Source organism: Dermacentor variabilis, chromosome 4 (assembly GCF_050947875.1).
Source record: "Dermacentor variabilis isolate Ectoservices chromosome 4, ASM5094787v1, whole genome shotgun sequence".
NCBI lineage: Eukaryota > Metazoa > Arthropoda > Arachnida > Ixodida > Ixodidae > Dermacentor > Dermacentor variabilis.
This window is the reverse complement of record NC_134571.1, coordinates 114159461-114181671: the sequence shown is the minus strand read 5'-3', so window position 1 is coordinate 114181671 and position 22211 is coordinate 114159461. Positions and strand designations below refer to the sequence as shown.

General features: G+C 40.7%; 1 protein-coding gene across 3 annotated transcripts in view; it reads right to left on the bottom strand.

Moving 5' to 3' along the window:
- Positions 1 to 22211, bottom strand: part of LOC142579641 (uncharacterized) — a 143931-nt gene that overhangs the window by 11842 nt on the left and 109878 nt on the right. For all 3 annotated transcript variants that reach the window (XM_075690041.1, XM_075690043.1, XM_075690042.1), the window contains exons 16-22: positions 18986 to 19152; positions 17893 to 18015; positions 16342 to 16425; positions 11167 to 11288; positions 8750 to 8910; positions 4626 to 4776; positions 2887 to 3231 (exon numbers count right to left, since the gene is read on the bottom strand). In XM_075690041.1, coding sequence (XP_075546156.1) covers positions 2887 to 3231; positions 4626 to 4776; positions 8750 to 8910; positions 11167 to 11288; positions 16342 to 16425; positions 17893 to 18015; positions 18986 to 19152 — 1153 coding nt within the window. The remainder of the gene's footprint in view (positions 1 to 2886; positions 3232 to 4625; positions 4777 to 8749; positions 8911 to 11166; positions 11289 to 16341; positions 16426 to 17892; positions 18016 to 18985; positions 19153 to 22211) is intronic.

Below are 22211 nucleotides of genomic sequence, written 5' to 3'. Positions count from 1 at the left end.
CTTGGTTAGCTCAGATGATAGAGCAACTGCCCCGGAAAGGCACTGGGTCCTGGGTTCGAATCCCAGACCAGGACGAATTTTTCTTCAACTACAAAGCTTTGTTATAAGAAACCCATGTTGGTTTCCTTTGTAGCTTCATGCTACATATGGGTGGATGTCAATTTTTCCTTTCATAATAAATTATTACAGTATTTAACCGATTCTATCGCATGCATTATTTTTTTCAAGAGAATTCTTCCAAAGATTGCTTGGGCACTGCAATTCAATTTGAAACCAAAACCGCGTTGAAGTCATTGCAGTGCAAATAAGACAAGACACAAAAAGAAGACAGAACAACCCCCCCCCCCAAAAAAAAAGAAAAATTGCCTTATTTTTGTTGCAATGGCTTCATCTAATATCAACCAGTTAGACCAGGAACAATTTATATTTAGTTATATTGAAAACTGCATTTGCGATGTTTGCAACAGTCCAGCATCAGAGCCAGTCTACCCCACATCACCACCATTCCTATCACAATTAAGATGGTGACCATGAATGAGAACGAGTTCTCGCATAGCATGATGATAACGACACACCACTTTCTGTCCAATTTCAAAAGGAAATCCAGATGATAAGTTATTTTACATGTGAAGCTAGTGGCAACAAGTCATATCACATGTTTTTAGCGTTCCGGAGAATTGGATACGTTGCAGGATGAGCTAGCAAAATGGTTAGTCGATGCTTATGCCATCATCCTGTTTGCGATTGTTGCAGGGTCATCTTATAAATGCATAATATCAAACGTGCTATGAACTGTACGTAGGATGATATGTAGTGGTTCTTCATAGACAGTGATAAAGTGCCATCTGATAGTGGTAATGATAAATGTGAAGTAAATAAATTTCTATTCTGGGAAAGCATGGTTTGCTAGTTTCATTCATTTCTCATTGACAGAGTCATCCACATACTACGTTTTCCTTGCTAAAAGATCAGTCGTACATTCTATTAGTACATATTTAGGAGCTCTGTCAATTTTACTTGAGTTTTATACTTTTAACCCATCAAAAGTAGGTGCATGTTTGATTCATGGATGTGTTAGAATTGGGGCAAATACTGCCAAATGAACCGGCGGTGTGTTTTGGTGCTTTTTTTTACTCTTGTTTACTTCGACCTTCTGGGTAATTAGACCAGTTTCGTCGGTCCCATCAACATTGAATTAACGGAAGTCGACTGTAATAGAGATTGCTTTAATAAGGCTAGTGTACAGCTTTATAATTTCTTTTGCAAGGGGAGCTGCCAAAGCAATATTGTGGTATTAAGGCCCCTGCTATAGTTCAGTATATTTGTCGACAAAATCCTCCAGCTCTAATCTCTAGAGCACATTTACGCTTATAGACAGACATGAAGGACACTTTTGTTGAGTGGAAGTTTGGAGCCCCCCACCCATTCATTTACTGAAAAATTTATTATCCAGTAACAGTGTGCTGCGCTTATAGTGTCTGTCAAATATAACAGCTTGGCTGAAGAGAATGTGGAATCTAGCCGAGGCTTTGGCGGGCAAGGGCAGCCTGACAGCCCCGCACACTCGTCACAGAACTTTCACCCACGTGCATGCAGACACACTTTGTACATTCTGCGATGCCTGCATGGTGCAGACAGTAATAAGTACCATGCACGCGCACATCCCGAGGGTAAGTGCAAATCGCTTTCATAAAGTTTTAGGGACTGCACTCATGGCATTTCCAATGCATGCAATGTCCTCTGTCGCCTACTGTTAGTATGAAATTAAAGCTGGCACAAATAAAACAGCAATCACCAAGATTTAAGTATTATCAGCAACTTTGCCCACAACCTTGAGGTGGTACGATGATGCCATCAAAGACAGCATCCCATGATTTCCCCTAACAGTGAGCCTGCCATGTACTATGACTACCTCGTGGGGTGCGGATCACTGAAGCCTCAGCCATTACCTGCAAAATCAAAATGCTCTCATGACATTTATGCATGGAAGCTACACTAGGAGGAATATTGGAATTAGTTATGTGTACTGATGACGCCTAAACACATAAACATCTTGTATTCCAGGTGCTGCTAATGTAAATAAATGTGTTGAGTGTGCAGTGAAGTGCAGGTATGACCATAGATTTGATTCAAGATTGGAAGAGAACCCACTAACACTCTCACAATGAAAGGAAATTTAAAGTTAACTACCAATGAAAGTAAGGAGGTAAGCAAAGAGCACTGAAAATTACCAGCATGCAAAACTAACTTCATTGTCATTAATTTCTTTGTGTAATTGCCACAGGAAGACATAGCAGAGGTGTTCAATGAAGTGCAACAATAGTCTCACAAGGTGGTTGTACTATATCAGATTCCTATGTGCATCAGGCGTTTTCTCTTGGAAAATTTCAGTACCTTCTCTTGTTAAATAATAAAAATTACATATGTTACTTGGAGGACACCAAAGAAACCTTAAATGAAGCTAAGGACAGCTCAACAAGCAATGAATCAGATAATAACATGTAAAGAGACAAAGACAGTGACGTGAATTAGAGATCATATGTTGAAATTTGACGATGATAGATACATGAGGCGACAAATAAGTATGCCATTAGAGAAGGCACATAGCTTCATCCGAAAGCAAAATACCATCCGAGGGTGACACACATGTAGAATAATGAAATATAACAAGTGTCACTCTCTTTAGGTATAATCTAAATAACACGCTCACCACTCAGGCACACAGACACAGGCACAAAAAAATTTTCAGTGGAAGAGAGCCCACTAACACTCTCACAATCAAGGAAATTTAAGGTTAACTACCAACGAAAGCAAGGAGGTAAGCAAAGAGGACTGGAAGTTACCAGCATGCAAAACTAACAGAAAAGGTGTTACAACACTGCAGACCTTTCCTGCCATTCATGGCCTTTGAGCGGCGGTGGGAGGAAGCCAGCGCATCGATGCTGTCAGCACCATTGTCGGTGTGCTCGGCACGCTTGACCTCGGCATCCTGGACGTGGTCTGTCTCCACAGCCGTTGGCAGAGACCCCAGCTCAAGTGAAGGCTGTGTGGGTGGCACGAGGGCAGTGGGCACCACCCCCAGCTTGCCCCACTGGGCACTGTTGTCTTGCACATCCACGAAAACCCGGCCACTGCCAGTGTCAGCCAGGTGGTCCAGCAAGGGCTGGTCATCCAGTGGCTGTTTTGCTTTGGACAGGTCCGGTGAGTCTGGTACACTGTTATTGGACTTGTCTGCAAGGAATACTTGTGTGTTTGAGGCATCCTCTACAGTTTTGCTACTCCAATTTCAAAATGCAATTTGTCTTATCTCTGCTTTGAGCATGATGAGTCATTTGAATGTGCACTTTCAGGTGAAGAAAGGCAATTTAATTTTTAATTTTGGCATATGCTATGATCTACTCAGTATGGCCAACCGGGTTGCACGGCATGTAGTGAATGCTTAATCAGAGTGTAACATTAATGCAATGCCATGACTGGTATGTTATTTTGACAATGCTGAGAAGTTTCCTTATGTTTACTACTGGCTAAATGCGGTAGTAAGCGTTCTCCATCGTGGTTTAGCTACCACTGCCTCAGAGCCCTTTATGATCACAACACTAAGCCATGACTTTTTTAAAAGCAGCTTCGCTTGGGTGTGAAGCCTAGTGACAGAAGTTTGAGCCGGAGAGATACCATGATGTCTGTATATCTCCTGTCCTTAAACACCCATCCCCAAGGTGAGTAAATGTAGGACATATTTCTGCTAATATTTTCCTTACTGTGGTCAGGTATGCCATGCAAGATGCAGGGGATAAGCAGAGATGTGCATTCTGTATTATGTCTAGGTGTCCAAAAGTCTTGTGATGCAACAGGAGGTTACGGGTTAATTTTGGTTCCATCTGTGATGAGTTGCTTTCCTGTTACTGGTAGGTGCCTCGCTCTTCATTAAGAATATGAAGATAGACACAAATCTAACCCTTCCCTATCACTTTGGTTAAGACAGAAGTTCATTTCCCTTGTTCTTCCTTTGATTGCAGTGTGTGTTAGCTTCATGTGTTCATTACTTAACTAAATATCAAGTCCATCAATCTTTCTTATTATTCCCACATATTTTGCATTTTACTAATTCAGCAAACTACTGGCAAGTACTGAGCTAGTAATAAAGCATGAAATATGGTACGATAAATAAAACATGGTACATATGGGGCATTCCAGTGCCCATTCACTAGTCTATGTGAATGCGCATTGGCAAATTTACTGCTAATTAATGGTCAGATTATGCAAATTCACATAAATATTGTTATGTAGAAAGAGGCACAGGAACAACTATACACAGGTGTGTTTACAAGCACATATGCATGTAACATAGCCAAGAGAGAACAGTCCATGCAACATTATATAGTCATTGTCATTATTGTCTTTTCAAATGTGATAGACGTGCTCTCGGTCAATAAGAACTGTTCTGTAGCAATATGAAGAGTTAGCATGTTTGAAATGGTACATTGTAAATGCATCTAAACAATTATTTTTGGTTTTACAAAGGGCACCTCTTCACACAGTTTCTAACAGGTCGCTGTTCATGCATGATATGTCTGGACTACAAATGAAAGTACAGTTCAACATAATGTAATCACATCTCTCATTACCTGATGACTTGGAGGCCTCGGTGGCAGTAACAACTGCAGGTCCCACCCTTTGAGCATTGCTGTCTTGAGATTCAGGAGTAGCAGCCACACAGCAGTGGGCACTACACGATGCCAGCACGCCATCTAAGCACTCTGGGGGCGTACCAATCACCTGCAGCAAGTCCAGTGGTCAGCCTGATGAGTCACTACAAAATGTACACTGATGTTCCAGACACAGATATGGTCAAGATGAAAAGTCAGTCAACCTTTGGAACAACCCTCTGCATGTGTCTCTCGTTAAGTGTTTCTTTCTCTCTTATTTCTCATGTCCGTGTGCATGTGGCAGTTAATTTCAATTCACTGATATGGAGGTGAGAAAATGTGACCAGATGAACTACATAAGACAATTTCTGAGAGGCCCTATTTGTTTTTGATCATTTCTTACAGGTTCTGACTGCCTGCTAATGGCAATGTCTTTAGTGATACAAACACACCGGTATGTTTCATGTGAAAACATGCAATATGTGCACAGTTAACTGCATGTGATTGCAATGCATTGTTTGCTGCACTGAATAAGTTTTGATATATGCATGAACCAAAGTATTAGTGTAATGTACATGAATTGACTTACCTGTATGCATAATTCTGGGAATGTGTGAATAGTAGTTTTTGGGACCGAGTCAAATATGAATCTAATAGTGCCAGAATCGAATAGAATAGAATACTGTTTACTTTTGAAATAGCTTTTGAATAATGAACAGCCATTATCACAAATAATATAAACGATGTTCACATCCCAGTAATCTTAAGTTTCTGTCATTGCATAGTACGTTATGAAGTGTTGTTCTAAAAGCACAAATGGAGCATTAGCAGAAAACAAATAGTTCGTTCAAATGCACAGGGCTCTTCACAGAGTACAAATTATTGTTGTACAGCCTGTAAAGTATGGCCACCTAATTGATGTAACCTGTTCTATTATGCAAGCCCTCATGTTTTACGCCTATACTATGCCCATTGGGGTCAAAATTTACCATACTTTTGCTCCGATTGTATGTTTATTTAGGTGCAGTTGATGTTTCAAAATATTCAAAAGGTATTGGAAAAATATTTACATTTACCATACAGTGACTATTTAATTCGAAGACCGAATCAAATAGGACACCATTTGATTCATTATTTGAAAGTTTTGGATATTCACACACTCCTAATGATTACCTGATTTGTGCAACTGCCCATATGCCAAGAAACAGCTGCATTGTCAAGCTCCTCAATGTTGTAACCCTTTTATGGCTGCTCCTTCCTTTCACGTGCATGAAAGACTGAATCTGGATGAACTGAACCTCAATTAAATTCAATAATTCAAGTGTGCACAAAACATTACCAAGCTTACTGTCACTGAAGATATGGAACTTCACTATGGGAAGCAGATTAAAAAATGTAAACAAAATGACAAAAAATTTAAAAGAATGCAAGGGGAATGTATACCAATATGTTTACTTCCTAATACCTGTATAACTCAAAACAAATTCTTTGGGAGTGTTTTTGCAGCTCACATTCAGAAAATTTTAATCACCATGTTGAATGAAAAAGGTGTACAAGCAAAAATGGCATCAAGTTATGCTGAATAGATTTCTTCTGACAGTTTTGATAGCAACATATACTTTGCATCAGTAAGGCGAAATGTTACCAGACTCAGCTTCTGCCTATAAAGTGCATATTTTTGTGCTCCCTTGTAAGTAAGCCTGATATATATGAAAGAACCAAATTTACCTCTGAAAGGATCCCTAAAGGCAAAAGCATTCATGCAGAAAATTCTCTAGGAGTTGTCCAAGTATGTGCAATCACTGTGCCACTTGCTCATCTCCATGCAGCCCAGTGTCATTATCGATGTTATGAAACTTGATCTGACCAACATAAACGATAGCGCTGCGACATGAACTGCCGCGGACTGCGGCACAAGGTGAATTGATGACGCAAGCAAACTACTGCAGGCGGTGGCGCCAGGTGCGCCGATGATGTTCTGATCATTATCAGCAATTATCGCTCTTTAGCGCCTTGTCCATCCGCGTTGAACCATTATCAACCGTGATCAACCGTACTCCAACGGCGGCTGCGTATGGCATGGCCGTGCAGCCCCTATCTTGAAAGTGACCTGTGATAGGAACATAGTGCACCGATTGCTGATATGCAATCGATATAGCTTTGCGTGCGATGTGTTCTCGACGGTTAGTTAGTTCACGTTGAAGCAAGAGGCTGCACGAAGGTCAATTCTCTCGCTGCTGCTGGCCTTATCTTGAAAGTGATTGTCTTAAGCGGCGGTAAATGAATGGCTTTCCTAGTTGGGTAGGCAAGTTGGGTAGGCATAGAAATGCCTAAACATTTAATATCAATGGCATATTCGACTGGTCATTTGAGAGCACTCCGGCAATGCTCTGAAGCTAGTGTAACATAGCAGCTAAGGTGTACTGCAAGCATAAGCAGCCTGCAATGGTAATAATGAAGCCTGACTATCATTATTAGCTGCACTGAATTTTTTAATTTGAGAACTTTGAGATGACCAGTTGAACATGCCATTAAATCCAACTACAGTGATTGATTACAGTCCTGAATATACCTGTGTGTGGGTTTTGCACCAAAAATTAACTTGGTCAATAAGGAAACTGCAACTGCAGATATTGAATCTTTTGGAGACAACAGGTTGCTCGAGAAAATGAACAAAGATATGGTCATCCACATATCAGCACAACGTACCAGTGAATGCCATTCCCTCCTGCAAATCCCAGCTTCAAGGAGTCAGAAGGTAACATAGAGAGGGCGCAACACTTCTGCATGTAGTATCAGTAAAGTGTATACTAAAGAAAAATTAAGTAATAATTGCCAAGCTGCGTTTTTTTGCATGCTCAAATGCTACTTAAATACAGTAGAATCTCGCTAAACGGAATGTCAAGGGAATGGTGAAATGTGTTCCGGTTAACAGGTGTTCTGCTTACTAAGGAAGATGTGCGGAAAGAGAGAAAAGCTTAACAATACGAAAGGCAAAGAGGGTAGCCTGAGGTATAGATTCCTCTGGCCAGCTACTCTGCACTGGAGAAACAGAATAAAGAAAGGACTGTGATGAGTGATGATGATGCGGTCGACGGCTACTGGATTGATTAGGCATCACTCGCTTGGTTTCAAGTTACACACTGTCAACCTATAAAAACAAAAACTTAGCTCTTACTTCTCCTGTCAATGGCCTAATAACGTGCAGTTGTACAGGGGGAGTTGAAATAATCGAACAGCGCACTGTATGGTGTCTGAAATTCCAGTTGTCCTTATTTTGGTTGCCTATGAGACGCATTGCCGTGCTGCAAGGCTGCCCAGTTCTGTACATATAATGCATCAAAATTATATCAAATTTTTGTGAGCTCAAGTCTGCCACTGCTCTTTAAAAATAGATTTCTGTGTAGAAGACAGGTGTCGCAAAAGATATACTTCATATCCTGCCTCTTTCTGAAAAAATCTTTTAGAGCTTGCTTCTGCGGTTCCATTTGCAGAGTTGGGAAAGTTTTGGTCAGGATTAACACAAGTTTTTTTCCATTACCTTAATACAAAACCTACCAATTTAGAGGCTGTTGTTTCATTTAAGCGGCAATTCTCTATAAGCAGTTTCCGTTTACCAAGATGTTACTGTATTGTTTCATTATCTGTTGAGCACAGCTTGCCAGTTATAAGCAGTAAATAAGATTTTACCAGCCCTCATTCCATATTTTTTGCAATCATAGATCCAACCCTATTCTCTGGTTACATTGTTTTCTTGTCAAAGTTGCAGTCTCACTAAAGAATTTCAACATCTCTGAGCGCTAAGATATCATTTTAGTTTGACTTAGTGTCTGCATTGAGTGTTCATTTCATGTGGTAGAAAGGAAAGCAGCACAGGCTCACAAAACTGTTCTAGTGCTTTCGAATATTGGCAAAGCATGCCTAATGTAAAAGCTTAGCTTTTCAAATGTATGAGACACACTCCAGCTGTTTACCATTATCTTCAACCTTCAGAAAAAATATTTTGTTCAAGATTTGGATAGAGCTGCAATTCTATAAATTCACAGTGAGACATTGCGGTTCTTCATTGCTTCCAAGAAACGTGGAGAACAGGCAGGCCTTACCTTGGGCTGCAGGATGGGCACAGAAGTTGTGGCCAAGGGAGGCGTAGGTGTGGTTGGTGGCTGCGTCCATCGTGTTGCTGAGCCAGCAGCATTGGAAGGTATTGGCACCGCATTGCTTGAGTTTGTTCCTTTCCGTCTTGAGGTGGGTGGCAGTTTGGGCTCTGATGAGAGAAATGGACATGTGTGAAGCAAATGCCAGTTCTTGTGGATGCAATCCAAGTACAAAATGAGTGCTTTACATACTCTGATGAGTGACAAAGAAAAATACTAGAAAATGACGTCACTTGCAGAACAAAGATGAGGAGGAAGCCAAAGCTGCAGAATCAGCAAGCCAAAGCAAAGAGAAAAAGTCGCTGTTTCGCCCAACAGGCGAAGCACTGATTGTGACAGAAAATTATTAGACAGCTATACAAAGTAAGGCTAGTCATTTTAACAGCTGCACAAACTGCTGTAAACATTCACCTACTACTAACTAAATGACAAACACATTGCACGCACAGACAAACATGAACACACCTCACTCGATGACCATGGACACTTGCTGTGAGAGTGCTACCACGATGAAGAGCGGCAGCAGTGGCAAGCGAATCCCCTTTCATGTTGACACTCGCTTCAATGTTAACTAGGTGCAAGAGATCACAGTGCACATAAAAACATAAGCCATATCTGGTCGACTAGCCTTCGAGCCTAGTTCAGATTGCCTCCAAGATAGGGCACGCATGGCCGCACTCAGCTGCCGCAGCTGGAGTCGACGAGAAGAAGCGCACCAAGAGGAGATGCGAGCACCGCCCAGCCTTCCTCCCTTGCAAGCGCAAGTAGAAACCGCCACATCAAGCCACCATACTTCTTGGCTCACTCTCACAAGCTTTTCACTCACACCTACAGCATATGGCATGCAGCAGCGATGTTATCGTAGTTGTACTTTATACGGAACATTATAGCGATGGTGGAGATTCACCTGGGGTGTCCCTATAATTGCTATTACTATAAAAAAAGAAGAGCTCATGACAAGAAACATGGCAGCATGCAAGGAGCAAGGAGATATGGCTGATAAGGATCGGACAATGTAGACAGGCTATAGAAAGTAAGATTGTACATGCAAGCGCTGCCTTCCCAGTGCAGTTGGCCAAGGCCTTCGTGAGCTGGTCTGTGCTCTCCCTGCCTCGACACATGTCACCCAAGATTTCCAGTATGGTGACCTGGCTCCATGAGCCATGTCATCAAATTTAGGACTGCCAGTCTTGTCACATGTGCACAGAACACGTGGCAGTTCGTGGGCCACATAAAAAAATGTGTCAAGTTCGTCACTGTGACCTCTCTGCCAACACAGTCTACCCATTCTCTTCTTGTTCAGAACTTTCACATATCGATGCTAACCAGTTTCAAGGAGTGAAAGTAACTGCATAACTTATGTTTTGTTGTTTGCCTGTAGTTAATAAGATACAGCACCTCAAGCTTGGTACCACTGCCTGTTTGCACCACAGCATAGAAAGGAAGCATTGTATTACATTACGTGAACTACTGTTGCCCTTGTTTTCATTTTTAGGTTTCTCCAGTGTTTCCTCTTACTTTGTGTGTCATTGAAATGAAGTACTCTTTTCATACCCCTGGAGCGCTGGTGTTCATTCTGCTGAGTGCAACAAAGATCTGGGAAAAACACACATGGACACATCATAGGTGCATTAATGAGCTGCAAGTTTCAGCATCTGAAAGTGGGTGTACAGCATACAAGTGGCGCAATAGCTGAGGGGTCTAGAATAGCCTGGCTTAGCCAAAGTTAAGCAGTGTGGCCCTTAGAAGGACTGAATTTTGACCAGCAAAAAAAGGCACTGGATAACTCAAAAAACACTATAAAACTAAGAGCAGTAGATGGGATGAGCAATCTTCTTCTTTGACAGCCCGTCCAAGGGGAGTATAGTAGCAAATAAATTTGCTATTCATGGTACTGAGGAGGAGTCATGACAAAGAAAACTGACAGAAACAAAGTTTCCAGATATCTCACATGGTTTTGTTGTAAGTATGAGTGCACTTCGACACTCACATGTACAGCTCATGCAATAGAGATGGCAGCATCTTTTGTTTACACACCATGGACCTTTCTTCTGTCATCGGCAACATTGCACCACTGTCTCTCCAAACCAAAGAGGTTAATTGTTAAGAAATGAATCAAAAGCATGAATTAATCAGAGGCACTCTTGTTCTCGGCTGCATCACTGATTCCTTTAGCTAATAAAAGCACAAGTCAAGTAGATGCTGTCATAGCACATGTTACTGTTAACAACCAGATTTTTTAAGATCTTTAATTCCAAGCCCAATTTTGTGAGCTGGAGATCTCTTGCTGCAAAGGTCAGAACTTGTCAAAACTTTAAACCTTATGTGAATCTAAAGAGAGCATCTTTGCACAAGTATGGCCTTACCATTTTCATCATGAAGAAGTTTGGTTGAGTCTGCTGGGTCCTTGTACTTAGTGGCATTGTCAACAGAGTTGCTGTGTCCTTTTGTACCCTGTTCCGCTTGGCTGCTACTGTTTACAGGCACTCTAAAAGTTTATGCAAGAAACATGAGCATAGTTGACCAGTGCATGCATAAACCACCTGCAGTGGCATGCACTTGCACACGTAGATTTAAATATAGAAGGCACTGGAAACTATGTTAAGCATGTACCATAATTTTAGAGTCTAAACTCGGCGTAGGCTCTGTAACAGTCAATTTGGCTAAAACTAAAGGCTTTTTATTATGTTGTCCACACATGGCACACAATCTGCATGGTCAACTCCACAGCCTATAATATTCTAAAAAATCTATACAGCAGTCAGTGCTAGTCCCCACTTGTATAATCAGTCACCCACGTTATGGCAACAGTGTACAGAATGGCTGTGTCTATTCATCGCAGTGAGAATTGCACTTAGCATACCAATTGGGTGCATTATACAACTACAGTGAAGCCTCATTAAACTGTACCCGCTTAAAAGTAGTTTCGTTTTAAAAGTAGTAAAGTCAAATTCCCGACTCAGCGGCCATTGAACATAATGTGTTTTGTATCCGCATAAACCGTACCAGCTTATTGTGTGCGTATCAGTTAACACGTAGTGTTTCCACTTTTCGTCGCGTAAACACGGCGGTGCGTCGTCTCTACCGGGCAGCCCGGCAGAACAACACGCCTCAGAGATCAGAACAACAGCCTCCAAGCGGCCTGTGCGTTTGCGCGTGAAGTGACATCAACATCATCTCGGTGCCGTGCCAGAGAGCGTTGTGGCATCGTGCAAACAAGGACTCGTGTCATGCTGAAGCTCGGATAAAAAGATGCCAGGTGCTCAGCATAGAAGGAAAATTAGACAACATTCGTGCTATCGAACGCGACACGAAGAAGTCAGCGCTGGCACACGACAGGGATCTACTGTTGACTACGGTGTATGGCATTTGGAATGTGAAAAAGTTTCTTGGCAGCGCTGCTGTGACCACGAAGAGATGTCGGCTACAAGGTTCGACTTTTCGCCATCGTTGCCTCTGTTGTTGCCAATGTGTCGACTAGCGACAGTGATGAGGACGACATGGAAAGCGACAGCACAGGCGATTCAGGTCTGACAGTGGCAGAAGCTGCGCATTATATCAGCCTCATGAATGCAATCGTCACGACGAGAACAGCACCCTGCAATGAAAAAGGTGCCCCGTGACTTCTGCAGCGCTGCCGCCCGCGTGCGTGGTGAATGTGCAACGCCAACGAGGAATCTGCCATTCGAGTGTTTGCCGAGAAGAGGGGGCTGGCTGAAAAGCTGGCTCGCAGCCTCAGTAAGTTTGAGGCTGCTGTCGTCACTGCTAGGTCACCGCGGCATCAAATGAAAATAACACTTTTGTCGCGCGAAGTGAATAAATACTGCATGTCTTTTTCCCCTTTCATCGCACTCTCTCTGAGTTCCGTTTTTGACAGGTAAGTGGGTGATCTCATGCTATTTCACTTATGCAGTACTAACGTTTAGTACGTACCTTTTCCGAGCTCTGACCAACCACGGTTTAATGAGGTTTCACTATACAACTAGCTAATTATTTCATTGTCCAGGTAGTGATTATAGTGTCTCTCACAGGTCTTTCAATGCCACTTGATATGCTTACTGATGGTATTTGGCTCCTAAAAGTTAGTTTCGTAATGGTTAAAGTCACTCACTGCCTTAACGGTTCCTATTGAGAGGAAAGCTGCATTGAGTAGTTCAAAACGCCACATTTAACAGGGAACTTGTAGTTCTTTAATTTGGCTCTTTTAGCTTTAGCATTTTTTTTCTCATGCTTCATTAGACCAAGTGATACAAGTAACGAGAATCATCATCCTCGGCTTGATATCAGTTTGACAGCAACTTCCACCAGCCTGCACCAATTGTCATCAGTTTCTTCAACTATGCCTCTCGTGTGTTAGAAAAACCAATGGAGCTTTAAATAAAATGTTGCAGGGCCTCTTTAAGGTTCAGCAGGCACATGTCTGTGGGGCACTGTTGTTATACTATGGAGATGAGGAAGATGGGCTTTTCTCGTACATATTGCCTTTGGAAATCAATGCTAGATCCACAGTGCTCACACACAGATGAAATAGGCAACTGAACAGTCTGCAGGTTTTCCCGCTCAATTTAATCCAATCGCCAGTCAATTTAATCTGACTGCCAGTCAAGTTAATCCCAGCGCCAGTCAAGTTAATCCCAGCGCCAGTCAATTTAATCAAAGTGGCAGTGAGTTTAATCTGAGTGCCACTCAATTTAATCTAAATGCCAGCCAAAATAATCCAAACACCAGTGAATTTAATCCAGGCATAACGGAATTCAAGAATCTTCAAATTTCAAGACTTCTGAAAATTTGTGAACACATTATGAATTAATACCTTGAAAATTTAACAGCGAGGTGACAGACCAGTAGCTATCCTGCCACGTGACTGACGACAACTTTTGGAAGTTTTTATTTTCTACTTTGTTGAGCGACACAGCAGATGACAATTCTCGGAATAGATTGAGAGGAAACGTCAGCGTGAGTTTGTTGAATTAATGATACACATGCAATTTGGTCATGGCTATCAAATGAAACAATAATGAGTGATTCGATGATAATCACTAGGCCCTCGCCAGGAGGCTTCTGTCGCTCGCGAATATGATTCACTATTCTACTGTGATATCCGCAGCCTCTAATCGAACACCTTGTCATCGATACCACTAAAACACTCATGAATAACATTTATTTGCATAATACACCTAACTGATATGGTCGAGTCACTAGTGAGCACAACTGAAATATAATGCACAGTTCAGGGTTCTCGGTGTTTTGCACAACATAACTTCATATATATCCAACGAAATGCAATGAAACGAGTGACTCACTATGCCTACTATAAGCTCGTATGCTCAAGTTACTGGTGAATATTATTCACCCATTTTACTATCACTGAGGCACCTTTCACTCGTGAGTGTCGTCAGTAGTATCAATCAAGCTGTAGCAAGATGAGCACTTTTGTGTTACCGCTGTTAACTGATACCGCCGAGTTTTTAGTGATCACTAGTGATGCGCACACTGCGATGTTCTCCAACTTTCATGCAGAATACCGTCATAGATATAAAATGAAATGTCATTCAGACGGCGATTCAATAACTATTATTTTTTAACTACAGGAGATACTAAGATTGATTCACTAGTGATGAAGAATAACTTTGTGTAATGTGATGGTCACAGCGATCATTCATGCACGGCGTCAATGGTATAAATGAAAGTGTCAATAAATGAAAGTTTTAATCAGTCAACATTACTAATTGACATCACAGAGCCGTTAATGATAACTAGCGATAAGCTATGTTCGGTGTTCTTGTACTTTTATATAGCATAGCGAGGGCCTAGTGATTATCATCGAATCACTCGTTATTGTTTCGTTTGATAGCCATGACCAAATTGCATGTGTATCATTAATTCAACGCACTCATGCTGACGTTCCCTCTCAATCTATTTCGAGAATTGTCATCTGCTGTGTCGCTCTCATAATGAAGTAGAAAATAAAAACTTCCAAAAGTTGTCGTTAGTCACGTGGCAGGATAGCTACTGGTCTCGCACCTCGCTCTTTCATTTTCAAGGTATTAACTCATAATATGTTCGCAAATTTTCAGAAGTCTTGAAATTCAAAGATTCTTGAATTCCGTTATGCCTGGATTAAATTCACTGGCATTTGGATTATTTCAGCTGGCGTTTGGATTAAATTGAGTGGTGCTTGGATTAAATTGACTGGCGCTTGGATTAAATTGAGCTGGAAAACCTGTAGTTACACTTTGTCACAAGTGCAAAAGAAGTTGTTCAATGCGGGAAACATTAGCTCATACTCCTCTGTGACTATATAAGGAACCAATTGCACACCTGCTAACATTAAGGTTTAAAAAATACTACAGTTGAAGCCAAAAAATACTAAAAAGTAATAAAGAATACTAAAAAAATGTTTTAACGTATTACTCATGATGTTGAATGTTCATTAAAAAAAATCCGAGACTGTATTGTAGGGAGCCTGTGAACAGGCACAGTGCTCTATAGTCACAGCATGAATAATCTGAGTTACAGGCAATCATAAATGTTGAAGAAGTCTCTGTCTCTATTGTTCAGATATAAAATTATGGGAACTTTATGACTGGATAATATGTTTATGAAAGGGAAAAATTGGTAATCCACCCGACTATCATTCTGTAGCAATCCACCCAACTGTAGGGATCCTCACATAAAAATTAACATTAAGAACCTAGAAAGAATTCAAAGAAAAGCAGTACGATTTATTTACAGTAAATTTAAGGCTACTGACTCCCCCACTCCATTACTAACTGATAATGGCATTGAACTATTACAAAGTTGAAGAAAGAAAGGTCGGCTAGAGTTTCTTTCAAACTTAAGTAATTATAGGCTAGCCTTAGACACCGCAAAATATATATCTCCCTTGATAAACAGACCCACTCGACACCACTACCCTCATTCTCTAACACCAATTTTCGCAAGAACTGACACTTTTCGGTATTCTTTTTTTCCACAAACAATAGATGATTGCAATAAACTAACTGAAGCATACCTCCCAGCGCCCGTGAGCTGTATACCATTTGTGTAAATAATCTTGTAATTTCGTGCATTAACTATAGTTATTGTAATCACGTTTGAAATTTTGTTAATTGTCTACCTTATGACCAACAATTTGTGTGAAAAACGTGTTACAGACTTGTTTCACCTTGCTCTTCTGTGTATATAATCTTTTGTATTTTGCTCACCCTGCTTGGACTCCTTGTCCACAGTATTGTATAAATAAATAAATGAAGCTACAATCATAGCGTTTGCAGCTTTGTGCTACAGTCAGGTGGATGACAATTTTTTCCTTTTCATATGCTTTCCCCCATCTTATGCTTACGGGCTTCTGCAGAACTGATTTGCCAGTTATATTTATATAATGTACTATAAACATAATAAACTATAACATATTTTGTCTATGAGCATAGCAAGAAGACCAGCAACTGAGCACTGTGCTGGTAACTTTGCATTGCCACCATGCTAACTTTGAGCGTCTACATGGCTATAGAAATAATGCATAATACTGGAGTACTTACACATGACGATTGATTGAACTACTTGCTACCAGATCATTCCTTCGCTGCCATTCGAGAATGTACAATGATGCCATGGCAGCCAGGCTGCAAATGTTGAATAGTACAGATTTGTTCAAGGCTTCAAACATAGCCAAGGGCAGGCATAAAGGCCAACAGAATAAGAAATGTGATTGACATGCTGCCACAGAACGATAACGGCAAAGGTTTCAACAGGCTAACATTAGATACTGCATGCACTTAAGATACACACACAAGATTAACCTCAGCTTGAGAACTTGCCAGACAACAAGCTTATCCTCGCACAGGATTTACCAATTCATTCAACCACATTCAAAGGCCTCAAGAGCCTTCTTGGACACATTAAGAATGGTAGATATGACAAATTCTGAAAAATATTAAATGATTCAAGGCTAAGTGCCTCGTGACTAGGCTACCATAGCTATTTGCATTTAAGCTACTTACAAGGTTGTTTCATAATAGAAAGTTTTGTCCACACACATGAAAAAATTTGATTTCTTGACTAGTAAGTCTCTCAAAGAGTGTTCACCAAATAAGCATAAAGAAACAATGGAAAGCAGTAATCAAATACAGACAAATTATCGTATACAAGTACCTAATACAAACTAATAATTGCTAACAGGACACATGGTATTAGATTCCTGGATACTTTGCAAGCTATGCCATTTGTGAATACATTCGCTAGAGAAGAATGGAATGCTGGCTAAAACATTGCATTCAATACAATCAAAAATGTTTTTAAAAAATGCCCACACACATTATTTAGAAATGGGGCTCTCATTTCTTTTTATTATTAATATATGATAAAGTAACTTAAGTTGGCTCCATTTTCATTTAACATTATTTCTGGTGTTTCATTTTTGTACAAAGCTTAATCATATTGTTACGGGGATGTTAGGAGTATATAAATAGGATTGCAAATACGAGTATATCGGATAATCTTGTTAACAGAGGGACATGCAGAGAGAGCAAGAAGCAAAGATAATTTAAGATAATAACAATGTCATTTTAATATATAGAGGGGCAGGTTGTTAAATTTGCATTAGGGAATGGTGGGGAAAAAGAGTAACATAGCAGCTCTGCTTGTTATCTCTACCCTGAGTGAGTGAAATATGCCATTTACATGTTATTGAAGTACTGCATGTTGCAGTGTGGCTATCACTGTTCATGGCTTCAAGACTGTCTTGAAACATCTTTCAACATGAACCTGCCAAAAATTCCTCTGCCTACACAAAAGTTCCTCAAACTACTCAATCAAGAGAACATGCTGTTTGAACAACAAATTTGCACAGTATTGCTTGAGTATGAAAGACTACGATTTGCTCAAGAGCTCGTGTGCATGAGCATGTTGTAGAAATTGTGTAGCGATAAACTTGAAATGGATAGCATTATATAGTTAAACAATTTCCTGGAAAGAGTGAATTCCTAATTGTTTGGAGATGTGAAGGTGTGATCATCATGACTTTTCCTAATAACATGGAGAAGTCATGACTGGAAAGTTTAACATGACTCGACCAGGGGTTTGCCACTCACCAGAATGCCATGACAAGTATGAGAATGGTTATGGTCCCTTGAACAAGCTTGTTGCTGCAGAAGGGCTTTTCCTGTTTCTTCTTGCCCCTCAATGCATTCCTCCTTGAGGGGAAGGAACTGCGACTGTTCACAGAAAAGAGTGTTTTAAAGGTAATTCAATGATATGATAACCCCACTAACAAAGCATCAGTCCGTCAAAGGAGTATTGACACATAATTTGGCGATTGTACAAACTCTAACACATGCTCCCTGCACGTAAAATTACATTCAGCAAGATTGGGAAGCACTTATCAGAGATTTCCACTCGATAAGGTAATCTTGAAATGCTGGATCAGGCATCATCGGCCTTATTGTGATGTCGTGACACAGAGCAAAATGTGCTGATGTCATGTAATATTAAGGCTAGGTATAATAGTAGTGCTTACAAAAAAAAATTACCAGGAGTGCTTCTGGCATTTCATCAAGCTGTGCATGTGTATGCGGCAGCTGCAGTGATAACAACAAAGAAACAAGGCAGTGCCTTGAGATGAGATGACAAACCCACCTCCTAGATACCGATACTGAAACTGCTTCACGGAACCAAGTATCACAGTAAATTAATTAGGTGTTCTGGTGCTTTCCAGTATTTCTTTTTCTAAGGTTTAGAGGGCTTGGATCATCATTTAATGCAAAATAATGCCTAGCTGAGAATGTAATGCCAGTACTCCTTTCAGTGCTATTTGAGAACAACAGACTGAATAATTGAAATTGGTGAGGAGCTTTCTACCAAAAGCCTGTTTAATGCAGGCCCCATGTGCATAAAGATGCATCATTTTGTAAATTAAAGAACTAAATCCCAACTAGCCTAAGGCTCAGGATTGAGACACTACAGAAATATTTGTGTAAATTTTGCAATACAGTCTAAACAAAACATCACGAGATGAAACAGTATTGCAGCCCTAAATAAGTTTAGAGCTTTTGTTCTCTGTACTTTTTTTTCCAGTCAGAATACAATAAGTATGTGTGTGCATTGTCTAGATTACAATACGTCCAAGGCTTCAGACTGAAACAGTTTGGGAGAGGATTCGCAAATGCTTTTTCTTTTAAAACTCACCTGACAACTGTGCTATTACTGCTGGAACAGGACCTGACACTGTCAACCCGTTTAATTTTGTTGAGCGCACGGTTCATCTTTTCCAGCTCATCAATTCGAGTCCCAAGGCTGTCGGTCACCTTGCAGAGTTCTTTGACAGCCCCAACATTTTCCATGAAAATGCGCTCCTGTGAAATAAAGAAAACATACAGGATAAGATTGCTGTGCTATTGGGGCACCTGCCAATTAACTTCAAGAGAAAAGAAGAACTAGTAGTTACATACAGAATAGATGTGTAGTAGTACGTTAGTACGTTGTAAGCAATAAATACCATAATACATGACACTAGACACGAAAATATATCATCCTTGGTATACAATGGGGAAAAGTGGAACGAGCTCAGTAAAAGCAGTGATGCCCTGTAAAAATTGGATCCAGCTGTCACCAGAAGACCAGAACCTTATACAGTCATAGTGAAATATTTAGCGCACACAATTGACAAGGACACACTGAAGGGGGACACACGAGTGCTTACTCGCAACTGTTTTATTTTCGGAAAGAAACCGAACATCAGATCAAAAAAGCCCATATTACAGTACAAATCAGGACATTCGAAGATTGTAAAAAGCGGAATTGCAGTGTCTTGCCTTCGGGGCGCTTTAGTAAAATCTTGTTGCCACCAAATAAAAGAAAGCTTTGCCAATCAGGTAACAAGACTAGCTTCAGTGGGATTCCCGGAACACATTATAGTCAGAGCAGCCAAAAAGGTAATAAATATAGGTAAGGGGTGTAAAACCCACAGATTCAAGTAACAGGCTTAGCAGGAACAAAAGGCGCCTTGCGGTTGTAGCTTAAGTCCATTATTTTTCCCACGGGCTAGAGAATGTTGCCAGCCGGTATGGCGTTGAAGTGTTTTCAGTGCTCCTAACAAAGTGCACAAACTGTGCCAAGCTATTTCAAATAAGTGTGACAATAGGGTAAGAAAATGCAGCTGCAGTCTTAAAGAAGATCAAAAATTAGCAAAATGCAGAATAGGTGTCGTGTACCGGCTTCCGTTAATCTGTGGCAACATGTACATAGGACAAACCGGTCGGTGCATAAACACCCGTCTAAAAGAACATGAACGTTCTCTTGGTAAATAAAACTATTCTCACTTAATGTTGAACCAATGTAATCTATGTCATTGTGATTCGGTATTTTTTGACACTGCCATTTTGTGTTCAGATAAAAACAAACTAACACGTGAAATCACAGAAGCGTTTCATACCAAAATGTGTGCTGAAATATGTACAAGCCAACCATCAGTTGCAATCACTGAAAATGAATTTGCTTTTTTAAATACTGGTTGAACCTTCTTAATCTGTTTTTAATCTGTTTCTGTTTTACTGACGACTCTTGTTGCACATGCTCAGTGCTGATAGCTGGGGTATATATGTTCTGTATCTTTCCAAAAATGAACAGTTGTGAGTAAGCGCCTCGTGTGTCCCCCTTCACTGTGTCCTTGTCAATTGTTCGCACTAAATATTTCACTATGAATTCGTACCAACTCGCCCAACTATCAGTTCTGCTGTTTATACAGTCAAACCTTGAGATTACAAACATGGATATTCAGACTTATTGGCTATAACAAAGTAAATATAAAATTTCACATTTTTGACGATATCAACATTGCCTTCCAAAGTCGCCTTCCGCACCAGCACTGTTGGATATGACACGCATATGACAAGTACACCTATATGTAGAGCCATCTGTACTACCGTTATAAATGTGCTGGTTAGCAGCTCCATTATCTATGCAATTATGCAACGAAAAGAGAAACGGTACATGAATATCTCGACTATAACAAATACAGTTAAACCTTGATATAACAAAGTAGGTAAAATCAGCAATTTGCTTCGTTATATCAAAATTTTGTTCGATTAAAATTCAACCTTTTATGCAAATAAGTACAGTCGCCAATCGACTTTTCTTAAACAGAAAGGGGTCGCAAAATTTTCCAAATTATTGGGCAATTGAAAAAAACAAATTTGAATGAAAAAACAACTTATTTTGACAAATTTGGGAGTCAGTTGCGAATGATATGGTTACATGCCACGTCGATGATAACTTCACATTGGTGGTACGAATTAAGCGAAGCCAGCCATGCTTTTGCGTGCACTCCGCCCCCACGGCTCATAGCGTTGCCCGCACTGGGACGACGCTATCACGAAAAGCGCTGGCAGCGGCAAGCGAATGCTTTGTCTGCCCTCTCACTACAACGGGTCGCCGAAACTCGAGACCGTGCAACCTCCAATTGTAAACGCACGGGAAAGACAGCTTACATGATGCCACACCGTCTCTGCATGCGCACTCTTTGCACACATGGTAGATTACCTCTAAAGCAGGGTGCGCAGCTGCGTATGTGCTCAGCCCCCCTTACAGCCATGCGCAGCCATGGCCGAGACGCGTACCAGAAATTGCGACACGCACCAACTTACCCTCTCCCACCCCAACCACCCTCTGTGTGCGCTTGATCGCGTTACTGCGAGCTCGCTCACCTCCCCATCTTTCCCTTTGCTTGTGCAGGCAAGCAGCACTTGTGAAGTCACCATCTTCCCTGTCTCACCCTCGCACACTTTCACTCGCACCTAAAGCACAAAGTGTGCGGGGCACGATAGGATCTTATTGCACTTGGACTTTATACCAAACATGATGCGGATCCACTTCGGAGGTCGCTCTTGTCGTGCCACCCGCAATTTGAGAGGTGCGTTTGCAAGCAGCCGCTTATAATTCAATCATTTCACCATCTGCATCTGTGGAAGTTTCCATTTATTGTTTCAGCATTCCTTTGCGGCAAAAGTGAAATTTTGTTATACTGAAGTCGCACACAAATATACTTCATTATAATGAGGTTCTAAAATATGGTGTTTCATGGACAAGAGATTATAAAAAGTTATGTAATTCGTTATATCAAGAATTTCGTTATATTGAAGTTCGTCATGTCTAGGTTTAACTGTATATGCCTTCAAGTGCATTATTTCTCTATAAAGTGAATGACTTTCTAGAAGCGGTCGGCTATTCACTTACATTGACGATTATTGTCTGTGGTTGCTGCACAATTTTTTTCCTGGTATCCATTCTCCGAGCCACATCTTATCTGTTTACGTGCTCGCTTGCTGATCTCTAATCTGTTCCCAGTGAAAACACTTTGTCCATAAGACATCTGAATCATGTCCCAATGTCTATGCACCATTTTGAAAACAAATAA